At 34.7% G+C, this 15,938-nt stretch overlaps 2 protein-coding genes and 1 long non-coding RNA gene across 6 annotated transcripts in view; all 3 read right to left on the bottom strand.

Moving 5' to 3' along the window:
- Window positions 1-317: 317 nt before the first annotated feature.
- Window positions 318-9,243, bottom strand: LOC102598621 (uncharacterized). Of its 4 annotated transcripts, none has more exons than XM_006348468.2 (11): window positions 9,126-9,243; window positions 8,804-8,945; window positions 7,130-7,490; window positions 6,299-6,457; window positions 5,302-5,382; window positions 2,690-2,785; window positions 2,363-2,503; window positions 2,140-2,283; window positions 1,078-1,185; window positions 727-784; window positions 318-644 (listed from the first exon to the last, which is right to left on the bottom strand). In XM_006348468.2, the coding sequence occupies exons 3-10, from the start codon at window positions 7,226-7,228 to the stop codon at window positions 728-730; spliced, it is 885 nt and encodes a 294-aa protein (XP_006348530.1). In that variant the 5' UTR covers window positions 7,229-7,490; window positions 8,804-8,945; window positions 9,126-9,243; the 3' UTR covers window positions 318-644; window position 727. The 4 variants fall into 4 exon arrangements, with proteins under 4 accessions (XP_006348530.1, XP_006348527.1, XP_006348529.1 ...); XM_006348465.2 differs by having other exon boundaries at window positions 733-784; window positions 9,126-9,242; XM_006348467.2 differs by having other exon boundaries at window positions 733-784; window positions 2,363-2,482; window positions 9,126-9,242.
- A 1,117-nt stretch (window positions 9,244-10,360) lies between these two features.
- LOC102598278 (protein ALTERED XYLOGLUCAN 4) lies at window positions 10,361-12,849 on the bottom strand. The gene is made up of 2 exons (XM_006348464.2): window positions 12,474-12,849; window positions 10,361-11,881 (listed from the first exon to the last, which is right to left on the bottom strand). Exons 1-2 carry the CDS (start codon window positions 12,661-12,663, stop codon window positions 10,791-10,793), a joined length of 1,281 nt encoding a protein of 426 aa, XP_006348526.1. The 5' UTR covers window positions 12,664-12,849; the 3' UTR covers window positions 10,361-10,790.
- Window positions 12,850-15,524: 2,675 nt separating this feature from the next.
- The window catches only part of LOC102598058 (uncharacterized), a 3,026-nt gene continuing 2,612 nt past the window's right edge, over window positions 15,525-15,938 (bottom strand). The window contains exon 4 of the long non-coding RNA XR_367379.2: window positions 15,525-15,837. This is a non-coding gene — a long non-coding RNA (uncharacterized lncRNA). The remainder of the gene's footprint in view (window positions 15,838-15,938) is intronic.

Genomic DNA, 15,938 nt, shown 5'->3' with positions numbered 1-15,938 from the left:
AAATTGAAAGAAAGAGAATACTGAATTTCCAGAAATACTCGTAGACTGAGAGCAGACACGTCGACAAATAGATATTTGCTTCTAGCCGCTTCTATATAGTTGTAAAGTAAAGTAACCAACATGGGTTGTAGTGCACTGGTGGGAGTGCTTCACCCTTAACTAGAGGTCTCGGGATCGAGCCCTGAGTATGGAGAAAATCCTGTTGGGAGCGCCACCCCCGAATGGGCGGGCCCTGCAGAGCACGATCCGAATTTAATCGAAGCTCCAATGTAGGCTCAGGCTCCAGACACTGAGTGGGCAACCAAAAAAAAGAAAAGAAAAGCAAAGTAAAGTAATAATACTCATCGTACTTAAAATTATTACAATCTGTCAAAAGAAGCATGAAATTTGCTGTAACACGCATATTGTGATACTAATAATACAAGTTAAATAAATTATCGTGCCATAGCTCGATACGATTTGCATCAATCAGTTCCCTCATCGGTCTTCAAGTTTCAGGTAAAACATATTGTGCTATCCACTGACTTACAGGCAAAACGCGATGCTCGGTGGTTAGCACGATGAAATATTCGTTAGCACCACGTTTAGAGTCGTCGTCTACAGCCCCATTTGTCATTTCTCTATCTCCTCCTGGACATGACCATCTGCAGTAAGAGATGAAGTTGGATAAAACATTGATGACAACTCAAATATGATCAAACCCCAAGTCTGGAACAAAAACTAAACTCTAACCGGGAAGTTCAATAGCCAAGTTCGCCTGCTGATCCGCGTCACAGTTTGATTCCTACAAAAACGAGAGTTGGAAAATGTTTATATCTCCGAAAATCAGTAAGGTAAGAACTAGGTAACTGAGAAACCATGATGAGGGCTCTAACTCTAATTCAGTTTTGGTGCTATTACAGACCAGAGGCTCCTTATGAACATGATTTGAAATCATGATTCTAAACCGCATGTCCAAATGCTGATTTGAAATCATGATTCTAAATAGCATGTCCAAACACCTACTAAGTCTGATTAATAAAGTGAGACGAGCATATGAATCAAGAGTGTAGGTGTAGAGGAGATTTATTAAATTACCCGAAGAACATGAATGATGCGGAAAGAAAAAAACCTATCCTTCAGTTGTTTTGCCTGCTGAAATAGCGTAGAGATGTTTTGATTCTTAACTTTCCATAGACCCTGGATCTGTTTGGAAGGATACACTTAATGAATCAAAATCAATCAGATAAAGAAAATAAGAAAACAACATAAAATATGCTCAAACAACTTGACATGAGACCAATTTCTTTGGAACAGGTAAGTAATGTCATGAGACCAACTTTAGAAGATATGATAAAGCATCTCGGAGTATAACTAAGCTCGTCAAAGACACTACTGAGTTCATTGAGCGACCAAATGTATGCTGATTATATTTCCAACCAAGAAAATCTTCTTGCACGGACAAGAACTATTTGCTGTCCTCTACCTTTTCCTTCTCTATCTTTACCCAAGAGAAGGAAAAGATAGGGACTCTTTGACGAGCTTAGTTATATGATTTACCCATTATTAAACTTACCGAACTTAACACTCTCTTTCAGCCGAGAAACTTTAGTTGGATTGCAAATTAATTGTTACTCCTACTCAGAAAATCAAGAAAAATTGTTCACTTAGTTTTTGGTGTAAAGAAGAATTCCAGATGATTTGGATCTACTGTTAGACACAATAGATTCCTTGAAAGAATTGAGGATATACTTTGCTCTTGTGGTATGTAAATATATCTATGGGCACAGCCGTTGTGGATTAAAGATAATAAGATTGTTACCTTTTAAAACAAATTTAATTTTTAGTTTGTTACTACCTTATCCTAGAAAGGTCATGTACATCACAAAAAAGTTTTATCCTATAGAACAAAGAAACTACGTCGAAGGGACTTGAGAAATGGGTTCACAACTTGAAAAGATTGTCAGACCTCGTTGACCTTAAAAAATATGCAAATAACGATCCTATTCATCTAGCTGAAGTTGAAAAGAACAAGTAAAACTTTGCTAGAAGTACACAACTCCAGGTACAACTTTGATCGTGCAGAGACATAAAGGAGAAGTGTGATATCAAGAAATTTAAAAAAAATAGAAGAACAAACAAATAATATGGGAAACGGACCTGCATACAAACAAGTTTGGAGTCACCCTGAGCACGAATACTTGTAAACCCTTTGCTATGTGCATATTTCAAACCCAAGATAAAGCCTCGATATTCAGCAACACTGGTTGTTGCTATTCCTAAACCTTCACGCAGCCTACAGATCTATTAATCGCAAAGTTGTAATATAAGTGCAGCAAAGAACAAGGAAAAGGAAATACAAACCCAAAATAGTAATTATTACCAAACTTCCATCGTCAGCTCGCACTACAGCTCCTGCACCAGCTTGTCCTGGGTTTCCTTTTGAAGTACCATCAAATTCAAGAGTACAAGACCGCTGCTGAGGATATCCACGATCAGCTTCCTTCATTCCAACAGCATAAACCTTTTAAGAGAATTTAAAAGAACTCAACCTGATAGTTGCCGTAAGTTCATCATAGATTCGCTAAATTAAGATTGATTAGCTTCGCCGACTTCCCATTAAGTATAAAGACAATTTATTTTTTAATCATATATACTGAAATCATTTATGTTTTTTTCATAAGAAGCCATCGTTTTAACAGCCACTCACACTGGATGATAGAGCTTGCTGGTCACCCTTAGGAGGTTCTAACTTGATATGCTTTCTTAGGGAATCATTTGAAGTAACAGCTGATCCAACAGCATCCTGCAAATAAACATGCCAATGAACAAGATATAATCCAAAGTGTGGCAAGCCAAATAGATCGTATACACAAGAAACTAGTATAGCATTTTGTAACTAGTACTTTTTTCGTAAGTGTAAGTATTCAGTACTACTTTGAGCCCAAATTTACATTATATACCTCTCCAAGAGCCAGGTAGAAGAATGCAGTACAGCAACAAAATATTGCAAAGAATATGGTTTGACAATCGCAACTTTACATACTTTGCACACAAAAAGATGTCAGAACTCATCAAATTGTAACACTTAATTAACCTAAATATGTCTTCGATCAACCAATAGGTGGTATTAGTTCCCCTTTAATGCTCAATGCAAACTTTGCAGAAAACAGGAAGTCTTTCGTCAGAGCTAAGGCAAGTACAGTAATTACTCAGCTAAATATCCAGACCTCAGCTCGATCAAAGAGAAGATAAAGGTTATCCATCTGGTTCATTTAAACTACTCAGCACTCCCGAAAAGTCATCCCATGCAACGGTTCGGGAAAAAAGGTTTCTTATCTTGCTATTAAGCCTAGCCCGCAGTCGCAGAAGTTGAAGATTATAGCTCTTAATTATATTTATTACCAACATCAGAATAGTAATAGGGAACTTTTTGTCCATATTTGAGAGTGCCATTGAAACTGTTAGTCAATTAGGGAAATTTCAGTCAGAAACATTTTTTCTTTTTCCATTTCCACCATTCTTTCTGCTTTATCAAAACACAGACGTGGTAAACTGGGATCATCCAGTCATCTAATGAAAATACTTGATACACAGGTCACATGTAAAAACTAGACGACAAATATATTGTTTGTCAATTTTCGCTGAGAGAAAAAAATTCTAAACAGGAAGGATACTGATATCTATTGTTTGCTGTTCCTTCCACATTATAAATGTTTCTCATCACAATAGCTTACTGGAATCTTTTTTTTTTTTTTTGATGAAAAGGGAAACCCACAGCCGACACCCTTTGAGTGCGCACAGTTTTTCTTTTTCCATTTCCACCATTCTTTCTGCTTTATCAAAACACAGACGTGGTAAACTGGGATCATCCAGTCATCTAATGAAAATACTTGATACACAGGTCACATGTAAAAACTAGACGACAAATATATTGTTTGTCAATTTTCGCTGAGAGAAAAAAATTCTAAACAGGAAGGATACTGATATCTATTGTTTGCTGTTCCTTCCACATTATAAATGTTTCTCATCACAATAGCTTACTGGAATCTTTTTTTTTTTTTTTGATGACAAGGGAAACCCGTAGCCGCTACCCTTTGGGTGCGTACAGGGTAAAACCTCCACTCCTATGCAATAGCTCGCAAACCACATAGGAGAGGTAACCCGCACTAGGCAAGCCCGGTGCGACGAGCTCGACCTAGAAGGCAAATTTCTTGCTTTCGCTGGCAAGGGGTTTCAAACTTGAGACCTCCAACATGGAAGTCCCAAGCCCAATCCACTGGGCCACCCCGAAGGGTAACTTACTGGAATCTTCTTAATCAGAAGAACTATTGCAATCTGTAACAGGGAAAGACACCTTTTACTAGAAATAGTATTTTCAGATTTCTTGCTACATTTACTAGGATGTGGCTCCTTGAATAGATTCTCAGAACTATATAATCCTTTGTTATGAAGTTCAATCTTATAAAGTCCAATACCTTACATGAGTTTTTATTAAGAAATAGAAAAAAGCAAAGATAACAACAGCTGCAAGAACTTGCTGGCAAGCTACTTTTCTTATAAGCCACCCGGCATGACCTATTTTTATTTTATTGAAATACTACTTCTATTTTCAATATTTTGTAAGCAGCCAGCACCATAAGGTATCATTTAGAGCCAAAGAAAAGCACAAAACTACGGAAACATGTCAACAATCTACTCACTACTGTTCTTATACATGGCCCACTCTGACCTATTCTTAGTATTAGTTTTATTTATACACAACTACAATAGCTGCGGAGACTTGTCAACAACAACTTCTGCTACTGCTATATCCAGATATTTCTAAAAACAGCTGTAGAAACCTATTAACAAGCTACTAGTATTCCGTTTAAACAGATTTAGCTCATTAACAGGTACCGTATTGGAGACTTTCAACCTCCTTACATAATCATTTCTTCAAAAAGGGCTACCCAGACATAATAGAAAAATACTGATATTTCGCTCACAATGGTTAAGTATCCAGTCTTCAAATTCCAAGTAGATCTACTTTAGGAAAGGAAATTGCCTTCCAGCTGAATAAGTAGCTTTCTCATGTAAGTTGTAAGACCATTTACTATGGCATCTTAAGGAAAATTCAGCAAACAAGCCCCTACTGTTATAATCATGCTTCTATATCCAGAGAGGTGCAAATTGAAGAATGTACTCACTTCGTAAGATAACCAAAAACTGTAGGCACATTAGTTAGCTCTCTCTGTAGAACAAGAAACGAGATATACTTCAAAAGCAACTGCTGTAAACGCTGACCGACTTACACAATAACCTAATATAACCCTAACTTACCGCATATTCTGACCACATTGCTTCCTGAGACCTCTTCTTCGGCGTATGCTCAGACGCTCCACCTTTGGAAGAAGATTGATGCTGCAAAAATTTAGTGCTGATAAAATTGTATGACAATGACTGGTTCAAAAGATGAGACGTAAGCAACTTTCAGCAATTTTTACAAGTACTACTGATAACAGGAGTATTCACATCAATAAGTAGGAAACTTAACTTAATTTAGTACAAAATAAATAACTGGATCAGCTGCATTTAGAGATCATCTTTGATAATATTGATATGTAGAAGAACAGCTATGTGGTATCTGTCCCATGTATAATGTAATTTAAAGCACACTTTCTCCTTTTTATCATTTGTTCATATGGTAAGGGATCAGCACAAAATTTGTAATCTTTTCCTTAATTAGGGAACTGTGAGGACTGAGGTAATAAGTCTTCATCCCTTCTATATCATAAAGGCAGAAGTCGAGTTTTAAAGTTAAAAAATATTCTCCCAACGCAAACACCATGGCAGGACTCCGCGAATTCTGCTAATGACATCAAGAGCTCAACTTTAACTTTTTTCTTTACGCAACAAAATCAGATGGGGATATCATGGCTTTACTTCCAAAGATGAATTGTAATCAATAGATCCAAATTCTATTATTTCACTTTTGGTTTTACCCCTAGTTTAGGATTCTTTCTTGGGTAGTGTGAACTGTATAATAAGTGGAAGGGAGAGTTATTAGTAATTAAGTAGTGCTAGAAAGGAACCCACATGTTCAAATAGTCTTGCATCAAACTCACAACATGATCAATAAGTCAAAATTTATGTGAGAAGGACAAATTTTAACTCTATCCTTTGTTCCTTTTCTTATTTTTGGAAGTCCTGTGTGTCTCCTGGAAAAGAAAGCTGATGTGAACAAGGATTGCCTTCTTCCAAAAGTTCTGAGATGACATACTTCATTTATAAAAGACAAACAGACAATTTTTGCACACAATTTAGTACAATGTTTTACCTGAAAAGGGCATGGTACTAGAGCCCCAAAGAGACTTTCAGTCAGATCTGCAGCTCTGATAGAATAAAGTGCATTTTTAAGTCCACAAGATAGAAGATATTCCTCCGTGTCCTTTGGCATGGAGTAGCCTTTATACACACTAACCGGAGGATCACATATCTGTCAAAGCAAGGGGCAGGGGGAACCGATTAACGCACTGCAAGTTTGATATATTTCCCATTTCATGCACATTGCTATATAACCATTGCCGGACACAGATAACAGAACTGCCTTTACCACCCCTATTCTGTAAGAGGAATTCCTACACTACTATAACTTTATCATTGATTAAGAAAAACCAAGTTGAAGCTGTAATAAATATTATTCCTTTTGAAAAATAATTTTATTCATACAAGGAAAGCATCAAGGAAATGCTGACATCTGCAGATAAATTAGGCACCAGGTTCCTGTTGACCTATGTAAATGAAGCTGTAGCAAATAAATATGGTCAAACTTTTTTTATGAAGTTCTTGCAGTGCAACTACATCTGCATAAATTCACGAGGAAAAGAACAGATAAGATAAATGTGGTGTAGCATTCGCCTATATATATATATATATTGACTACAAGTTGACAAGTGAAGTTTATCCAGTGGCAAGAGCACTCCAGTGCCAACCAATGGATTGGGAGTTCAAGCCACCAAGGGGAAAAAGTGAAAAAAGTCACAGTTGACACCATATCAATACACAAACAACATACATATATCTAGCTTTGTATATATATACACATATGTGTGTGTATATACACACATTATATAATATAAATGCAGATTAAAATTCCTCCAATAGTTACCGAGGATCCGACTTGAGTCTGGCAGTCACCCAAGTTTCTGTAGACTCCAACAATATCTCCTTTCTTAACAACAAAGAAACCATCTCTCTCTTCCTTCATTATTGGAATGGGATCAAACTTCCGTGAAAGAGAACTATCACCACTACACTTGTTAGATGCTAATTCTATCCAGAAACAAGTCAAAATCAACTTTCTAATTCAAGCATGTGCAAAAGCTCATCCTCCAAGATATCACCAGAATTCGACAAATTGAACTCTTCAAGGCAGATATGTAGTGCTTGTCAATATTGCAACAGAACATGCATGAAACAAGCTATTCATTACATGGGACTTCCCTCAGGCTTGACGCATTCCTGTAAAACTAAAAAAGTAAGAAAACACAAAAAAGCTTTCTTTAATTTTTTAACTCAAATGAACCATGCATGCATGTATATACATAACTTCCCCAAATATTCTAACACGAAACATGTGTTAGTTGGATCAAGAAACATGATGCTAAAAGTTAAGTTAGTTGTACGGAAAACACTTTTTACCAGGGAAATCATTTCCCCTTTTGAAGAAAAACATTTCTGGTAACCAGACACTAGAAAAATCAATTATTATGGAAAATGACTTCCATCATACTGATACCAAACACAGCCAATAACAACTTCATGTTCTGCTCTATTTTTAAACAATATACTCCCTCCATTTCAATTTGTTTATCTTACTTTCCCTTTTAGTCCATTTCAAAAAGAATGCCTCTTTCCTTTTTTAGCAACTCCTTAATTCTAACCTTCCACATGACATGTTCAAAATAACAAGATTAAAGGGCATTTTTGGTACATCTACATATCTTTAGCTTAAGACCATAAGATTCAAAAGTCTTCTATATTTTTTAAACTCCGTATCAAAGTCAAAATCAGATAAAACAAATTAAAACGGAAAGAGTATTCCTTTTCTTCCCATTGTTGAGCATATCAACAACAACAAACCCACTGTAATCCCAGTATCCCACAAGTGAGTGTGGGGAGGGTAGGATATAGGCAAACTTTACCCCTACCTTTGTGGGGTAGAGATGTAGTTTCCCATAGACCTTCAATTCAAAAGAAATGTTATCAAAGCAAGAATGCAAAGAGGGCAGCCTAGTGCACTAAAGCTCGAGGGAAGGGCTGATCACAAGGATCTATTGTAAATTATTTACTTTGGAGCCACTTATTATGGAACAAAAAGCAAAACATCATAATTCCAGCTCGAAACATGGACACTCAAGAGCGTTACACTGGATTCTTCTTCTTTTTTGACTCAAAAAATCCAAACTTTGAGTAAAAAGCTAAATTAATTTCTTAAACTCCGTGTCAAGTCAATATTAGACAAACCAATTGAAACGGAGGGAGTATTCTTTCTCTCCCCATTGTTGAGCAGCATAACAACAACAACAAGTCAACAACAACAAACGTCATGTAATCCCACAAGTGAGACTGAGGAGGGTAGGATGTACACAAACCTTACCACTGTCTTAGTATTTGTGAGGCAGAGATGTTGTTTCTCATAGACCCTCAATTCAAAAGAAACATTACCAAAGCAAGAATGCAAAAAGGGCAGCCCCATACACGAAACTCCGAAGAAGGCCAGTCACAGTTACTAAATTATTTACTTTGGAGCCACTTATTATGGAACAAAAAAGTAAAATACCTTAATTCCAGCTCAAGACTAACATACTCAACAATGTTACACTGGATTCTTCTTCCCTTTTGCTTCAAAAATCCAAACTTTCGAGTAAAAATAGCTAAATTAATTCCTCCTACTGTGTTCCCAGACAAATCACGAATCTCCGCTGCATAAAGAGATGATAAAATCAAAGAATAGAAGCTTCAATAACATTAAAATGCAGAAAAATCAAAATGCTACACCAATATTAGAACCCTAATTTTGAAAATAAAAATAAAAATGGGTAATTTAATTCAAAATTGTTGTGTTTAGCTAATATATATATACAGAAATGAAAATGACATACATTCAATTAGTTGATGAAATTGCGCCAAATCTTGGACCGCAAATGAAGAACGAAGTGCGAAGAGAGTTTGTAGAAAAAAGAGGATTTTTTATGGGGGTGAAGTGCAGAAATAGCCACTTAGGATGTATTTAAGGCATAGCCAAAGTTACAATTTTAGCTGCTTTAAATGAACTTTCACACGTATGAGGGATTGAAGTTTAGACATACGTATCTAAAGTTTGAATTGTAAAAGTCTAACTTCACATATAAGTTGAAAGAAAGCAAAGTTCATATTTTTTATGTGATTTTTTTTTTTTTTTTGATAATCGAGAAATCCGTCTGTGACCCGCCCTTTTGGACCAATCACAGCCTTTTAAACTTGGTGGATAATGGGCCCGCCCCTCTACCCTTCTCCACTTAAATACCGAACTTCGCTTTGTATGGTGTGGGGCTTGAACCTGTGACTTAAGCCACAAATCCTCCATCTTTTGCCACTTGAGCTTTGCCTTGGGAGCTATTTTTTATGTGAAGTTTAGTGAGATAATGTCAAAGTTTTACACTAATTATCAGATTGATCTGACAATTTTAAAATATTTTAAATCTTTATCTGAAGTTTGATGTGACAATTATTAAAGTACATGCATACGAATAAAGTAATTAAGAAGAAGAGGAGATGAAGAAAAAGAAGAGCACAAATAAGGTTTTGCCTAAAGTTTGTCAATAATAACTAAAAAAGGTGGGGGGGGGGTGTATATATAGTTTATATTGAACATGTTTTTTTGTATAAACTTGAAAATATACGTGAATATGAAGTTTTCCTTGGTTTTAACAAGTTTGTGATTGCTTGAACAAACTAGTCTATAATCCAGCAATATTAGAAAACAATCTAGCCTTAAGTGGTGTGATGTGCTACAATTGCGATTAACATTGTTGCACATCGCTTGATCATCAGATTACAATACTATTTAGCTGTCCTTCTTACTCTCCAATTCACGTCGAAGCACTTGATTGGATTTTTGTGGTAAAAAAGTAGAAACTAATGATCCATCCCACTTCTAACGAGATTAGAGGGTGAGTACTAACATAGTAAAAAACTTCACTAAAGCAATTCAAATTTAAAAAAAACAAGAAGTCATAGTATGACTCTTGAATATACAATATAATTTTCCGATGGTTCCTAGTTCCTTCCTTGAGCTGCAATTTATTGGAACTCACTTGTTTAACAAGATGATATTCAGAATCTTTAAAGCAAACAATAATGCATAACTTTAACATCATGGTATTAAAATGTGACCAACTAATAGTGTTACAATGACATGAATGAGTTACAAATTTGAGACTCCATTTCAAGAAAATCATAATACATAAAACAAATCTCTAATTTCTACATTTCTTCAAAATCTAAGTCTTCTATTCAATTCTTTCACATTATTCTATCCAAGTAATAAAACAATCACACGGATGTAGTAGAATGGATGAGAGGAAGTCTCTCAACCCTGAACCAGAAGTCTCGAGTTTGAACTCTGGTAGCGTGCGTTTCTCCTTTTATGGACCCTAAGTGACACAAATCTGAATTCCTTTCTTTGGCTCTCCAAGGGAAACAAAAAAAATTACTCATTGGACAAGAATCTGGAAAAATCAACATACATATAGTGACTAGTAAAAGTAAAAACTTTCTTCACTAAACTATCTTAGGTTGTCCATTTTCTTGATCATGACTTGCATCAAAATCTCATTCCATGTATCGATAGGCCCTGGCAAACACCAATGAACACAATCATTCTGAACGCGTTCTTGAATCCCATTAGCAAAGGGAAAAGGATGCATATAAGGTCCAGGATGACCATCAGGTCTCAAATATGCCAACTTAGTCACATCCACTGCCTCAAACCTCACCACATTCTTCTCATGACCTTCCTTTTTCGCGATACTCACTTGTTTAATGGATGTTTCCCTCATCTCCGCGTCCATCCATTCAAGTTTCTCCTTCTCCTTAGCATCATAAGGCTTTGTCTTAGAACATGCCCCATACTTATCCCATTCACCTTCAAAATGTGCTGGTGAAAATGTTGTCACAATCACATCAAGTTTGTCTTTGCCACCACCCCTCCTATCAAGAATTGTCTTAAAAGTTGTCTCAAATGCCTTACCATAAACATCATAAAATCCAACCTCAGTGTAATTCAAACCAGGACAAGAATGACAACCTAGTACTTTGTCACCATAAAAATAAACTGCTGAAAGCAAATACCAATGTCCAATTGAAAACACAACCAAATCCATTTGTCCTAAATCTTTAGCCCATTTCTCATCAACAGAGTCCAAATACAAAGTATTATAATATGTCTTATCTGATTTTTCAACCCCTTTAACTAGAAAAGGTGACCAATATATTGATATATTAACATTATGTGAAGGAAAATGCCATTTCCTAAACTTATTTTCCTCACCATGACTAAAAACTAAGTCATGAGGACTAAAAGTTGATAACATACAAAGTAATGATTCCAATTGATTTCTAGCTAGTGAATCACCAACAAATGCTAAATTCTTGTTTTTGAAGAGTTGAAGAAATTTTTTTGGATCAAATCTTGGAAGTTGACAATTATTTGGCTTCCATCTCCAATAAAGATAGTCATTATCAAGTCTACCATGTGTTATACAATTTTGGCCCTCTTTGATAGTGTTACATTTTGTGTATAAAGGGCCTAATTTGTCTTGAATCCAATTGCCATTGCTATAGTCACATGAAATTTCTACACTAGCATTTCCTATTTCTGCACAAAAAGGATAAGGTTTTGATGATTATCAATAAAAGTGCATGCAAATATGGGAAATGATATATATAGTGTCGAAATCAGAAATTCAAACCATAAGAGATTCGAAAAAATAATAGGAGTGTCAAACCTAAGATTTAAACTTATGACCTATAGCAATTTTGAACTCCCTTTATGTCAAGAGGACTAAATATGGTTCTATATAAACAAAAAATATTTTTACCTTATCTACGTAGTATAATTTTCCGATGATAATTGAACCTTTTTGACTCCTTTTAGCTCTACCACAGCATATACAACAATAACTATGCCTCAATCCCTAATAAGTTGAGATCGACTATATGAATCCCCATTGATCATGTTACTCTATATGAACTTATCTCAAATTGATATTATAATATACAAATAAAAGTACTAATAGTTCTCTACATTTTCTATTCTACACGTATAAATCTTTAAAAGTCTAAATGACTCATACAAAGCATATGATCTATAGTAAAAATGCTAACACGATTATTAAAACATATTTTCAACTAATAGATATCTCATGTATAAATCCAAAAAACATATATAAGTAAAAAAATACCCTTACCTTTTGATGGAGTTGAAGATGATGTGGTGATGACTAGTGATTGTTTAGATTGAGAAAGTGAGTGAGGAAACTGAAAGGCAATTAAGTGATAAAAAGTTATTATAGGAAGAAGAGCATACAAAGCCCAAAGCAATAACTTCCTCAAGGGAATTGAATGAGGTTGGTCTTTCAATGGATTTATTGTATCCATTTCTCATTCCAAACCTTTTTTTTCCTTTTCCCTCAAAGAACTTTTACATAATAAAGGATATTTTTTTGGTTTTAGTAGTTTTCTCCATTCTTTTTTGTTAGTGTTTTTTTATTGTTTTTTGTCAAGGTGGTGATGGTGGTAGTAGTTGAAAAATGGAGAATTTTGTGGGAGGATTAAGTCAAAGCAATGCATAGGATCCCATTTTATTTGGTTGGCCAGCCAATCTTTTGTTTCATTACACACTTCATTTTCATTTGTGGTGGGCTAATATTTAATTTTTTAATTTCAATATTAATTTTTTATGTAAAGTTTAGTCAGTATGATTTGTATAATAATCAAACTTTTGTCATTATGTTCTTTTTTTTTTTTTCCTTTTTGAACTGCTTTGATATGCGTAATTTAAGCTAAGAATTGTTTAAAACAGTCTCTCTATCTCTATGAGAGATAGGATAAGATCTACTTATAGTCTACCTTCTTCAAATTCCTACTTTGGAATTACATTGGATATGTTATTGTTGTTGTTATGTATTAGTGAAGACTATAAAGGAATATGGTTTGAACGGTTAGACGGGCGATTTTTTTAGCATGAATAGAAATATTAAGATTGATTTTAAAAAAATAATAATTAAATATTCGAAACTTACTGACCTAATTAATTTCAATTCTCATGACATAAGATTCTTTACTCGCTCTCTTATCACAACTCGAATCCGATTAAAAGATAAAACACTTTAAATCATATCATATTATTACTTTGCACCTTTTTGAAATAATAATGATCACTTTCCTCCAATGTTTTTTTTTTTGTTGGTGTAATTATGAATTATCCAATTTAACGTTGAAATTATTGTCTCCCTTACATTTGTCATACAACAAGAAATTTATTTCATAGCCTCACATAATTGTTAGTAATAATGTAATATCAACAAGAAACATTTTGCTTAAAACTACTCTTAAAACTCAACAAAAGAAAGCTAAAATTAAGCAAAGCCAGTATTCTTCCCACAAATCTTTTTTTAGTTTTGTGAATTTCATAATATTCCAACTAACCTTCTTTTTCCCCCAAAAAGTTTCTACCATATTGGTTAGTATCGATGCGGTGATTTTTTTTTAAAATTGTTCGAGACGTTAAATCTGGAGGAACCAAATAATCTTTTATGAAGGTGACAAATTTAGATGAAGAAACCATTATACACGGATCAAATCATAAACAAGATTTTATTGCATTTACCCGTGAGTTCTCTCGTTCGATTTCGATCCGTTTGTAAATCATGGCGTTCTCTAATCAACGATCCAAGTTTCATCAACACACATTTGAAGAAAATGGAATTTGTTAGCAACCATTTGCGTCTTTTCCAAATCGTGTACCAATTATATCCTAACGAGGGGCTTCGATCGTGGTGTTACGCGGGCGGCCCGTGTGACGAGCTAATTCACCCGGGCTTCCCCGTAACATACACGAAACAATGTACCTATGAATTATTGGGTTCGTGTAACGGATTAATTTGTTATATCACTAAGTTCTTACATGGTAAAGAAGAAATCAATTTATGGAATCCATCAATGAGGAAAAATAGGGTGTTGCCCCATTCTAAATTCTCCCCGGAGCGTCAGAGGCACGCCCCTAATTACGGGTTCGGTTTCGATGGTCTTGGTGATCACAAATTGATAAAAATTACTTATATCGACGATAGATTAAAAAACGAAAAGAAACAATGGTCAGAAGTTGAGGTGTACAGTTTAAAACTCGATTCCTGGAAAAAAATCGGGGATTGTTTTCCTTCACAGTATTATTATGTCCGGGGGGACACGATTTTCTTCAACGGGTGCATCCATTGGCTTACGCAGCGCGAGTACGGAAAAATCAGACCGAGGAGATTGCCGATCGTTTCGTTCAACGTGGCGAACGAGGTGTTTCAGGAATATTGGCTCCCGAACCCTACGGAGCGGGAAGCGAATTGTATAAGCTCGTTGCATGGATCGTTATCGGTTTGTGCAAAATCAACTTCATCGGTTGATAATAGTGTATTGAATATCGAGGTATGGTTAATGAAAGAATATGGAATAGAAGAAACGTGGACGAAGTTATACGTGACAAGGATGGATGAAGAGTTGTCCGGGCCAATAATACCATTGAGAGTGTTGGATTATGATGCTGAGGCAATTGTGTATATAAATAAAAATGTGTTTTTGTATGATCATGAAAATGAAGAATTTGAAGATTTTGGAATTTGGGCCAATGGAATTGGAGTTCCATATGTGACATCTTATATGGAGAGTTTAGTTTGGGTTGAACCAATTATAGTTGAATCAACTACTCCAATTGGACAAAATGTGGCTACAATTGCAAATATTGAAATTGAGTCAAATACAAAGCTAGTGAATACAACTAGCAAAAAGGATACTAAGCAAGATGGTAATTGTATAATCCTATGATACAATTTTCTTATTATGTTTTTTTTTCTAGGATTAATCTTATTGTAATTGTATAGTGGAATTTAATGTTGAAATATAATTGATTTATCTATTTAAGTGGGTTTCGCTTTTCCTTATATGTATTTAGATTTTTCATTTCCTTTATCGTTGAAAAGTTTTTTTCGATAAAAAATTATCTGCATTAGATATTTGCATCACATCAATATACTTTACCATGATTTTAGGTAATAAATGAGGTGAAGATACACATTGTTGATGACTATATTTTGAGGCTTCACCCAATAACAATAATTGACACATATATGAGGAGAAAAATACATATTGTAAGGTATTTAATTGAAATTGAATAATGAAAACTTTGAATAAAGTATGAAGTAATTCCAAAGCTTCATTGTAGGGAAAATATATCATTTAGGAAATGGGTGACCAAAGGATGCATGTTTTTAATGTGGATGTAGCATACAATTAGATAAAAATTTATTTGAATTCAGTATCTTCAGTTAAAATATCGTATGTATACGATTCACTAAGTAAGTTATACATAATAAAGCTTTTAAACACGGTAAATCAAATGGATTATGATAGAACTTGAATTCATATAATTCAAATCTTGAATCTGGATCGCGATAAATTTGCATTATATTATCAAAAACAAGCAATCACCAAGCCCAGAAAGGGCGCCATTTAGGTGGTTGATCATTGACCTTTTGTCCTCCCCATCGCCGTGCCTCTTTAGAACTATGAAAATAACAACAACGTCAACAACAACAAAGTAAGAAAAAGAAAAGGTAATGCATATATATATATATATATATATATATATATATGTGTTAGAGAGA

This window comes from Solanum tuberosum, unplaced genomic scaffold (assembly GCF_000226075.1).
Source record: "Solanum tuberosum cultivar DM 1-3 516 R44 unplaced genomic scaffold, SolTub_3.0 scf00098, whole genome shotgun sequence".
In the NCBI taxonomy this organism is placed as follows: Eukaryota; Viridiplantae; Streptophyta; class Magnoliopsida; order Solanales; family Solanaceae; genus Solanum; species Solanum tuberosum.
This window is presented reverse-complemented; position numbering and strand designations above follow the sequence as displayed.

Excerpts from the sequence above, each read along its gene's own strand:
- LOC102598621 (XM_006348465.2), bottom strand. The coding sequence starts at position 7,228 with ATGAAGGAAGAGAGAGATGGTTTCTTTGTTGTTAAGAAAGGAGATATT. Across the intron at positions 2,504-2,689 it reads AGCAAGCTCTATCATCCAGT|GTTTATGCTGTTGGAATGAA; the intron begins GTGAGTGGCTGT and ends TTCTCTTAAAAG. Across the intron at positions 645-732 it reads CTTGGCTATTGAACTTCCCG|ATGGTCATGTCCAGGAGGAG; the intron begins GTTAGAGTTTAG and ends CTCTTACTGCAG.
- LOC102598278 (XM_006348464.2), bottom strand. The coding sequence starts at position 12,663 with ATGGATACAATAAATCCATTGAAAGACCAACCTCATTCAATTCCCTTG. Across the intron at positions 11,882-12,473 it reads ATCTTCAACTCCATCAAAAG|AAATAGGAAATGCTAGTGTA; the intron begins GTAAGGGTATTT and ends CTTTTTGTGCAG.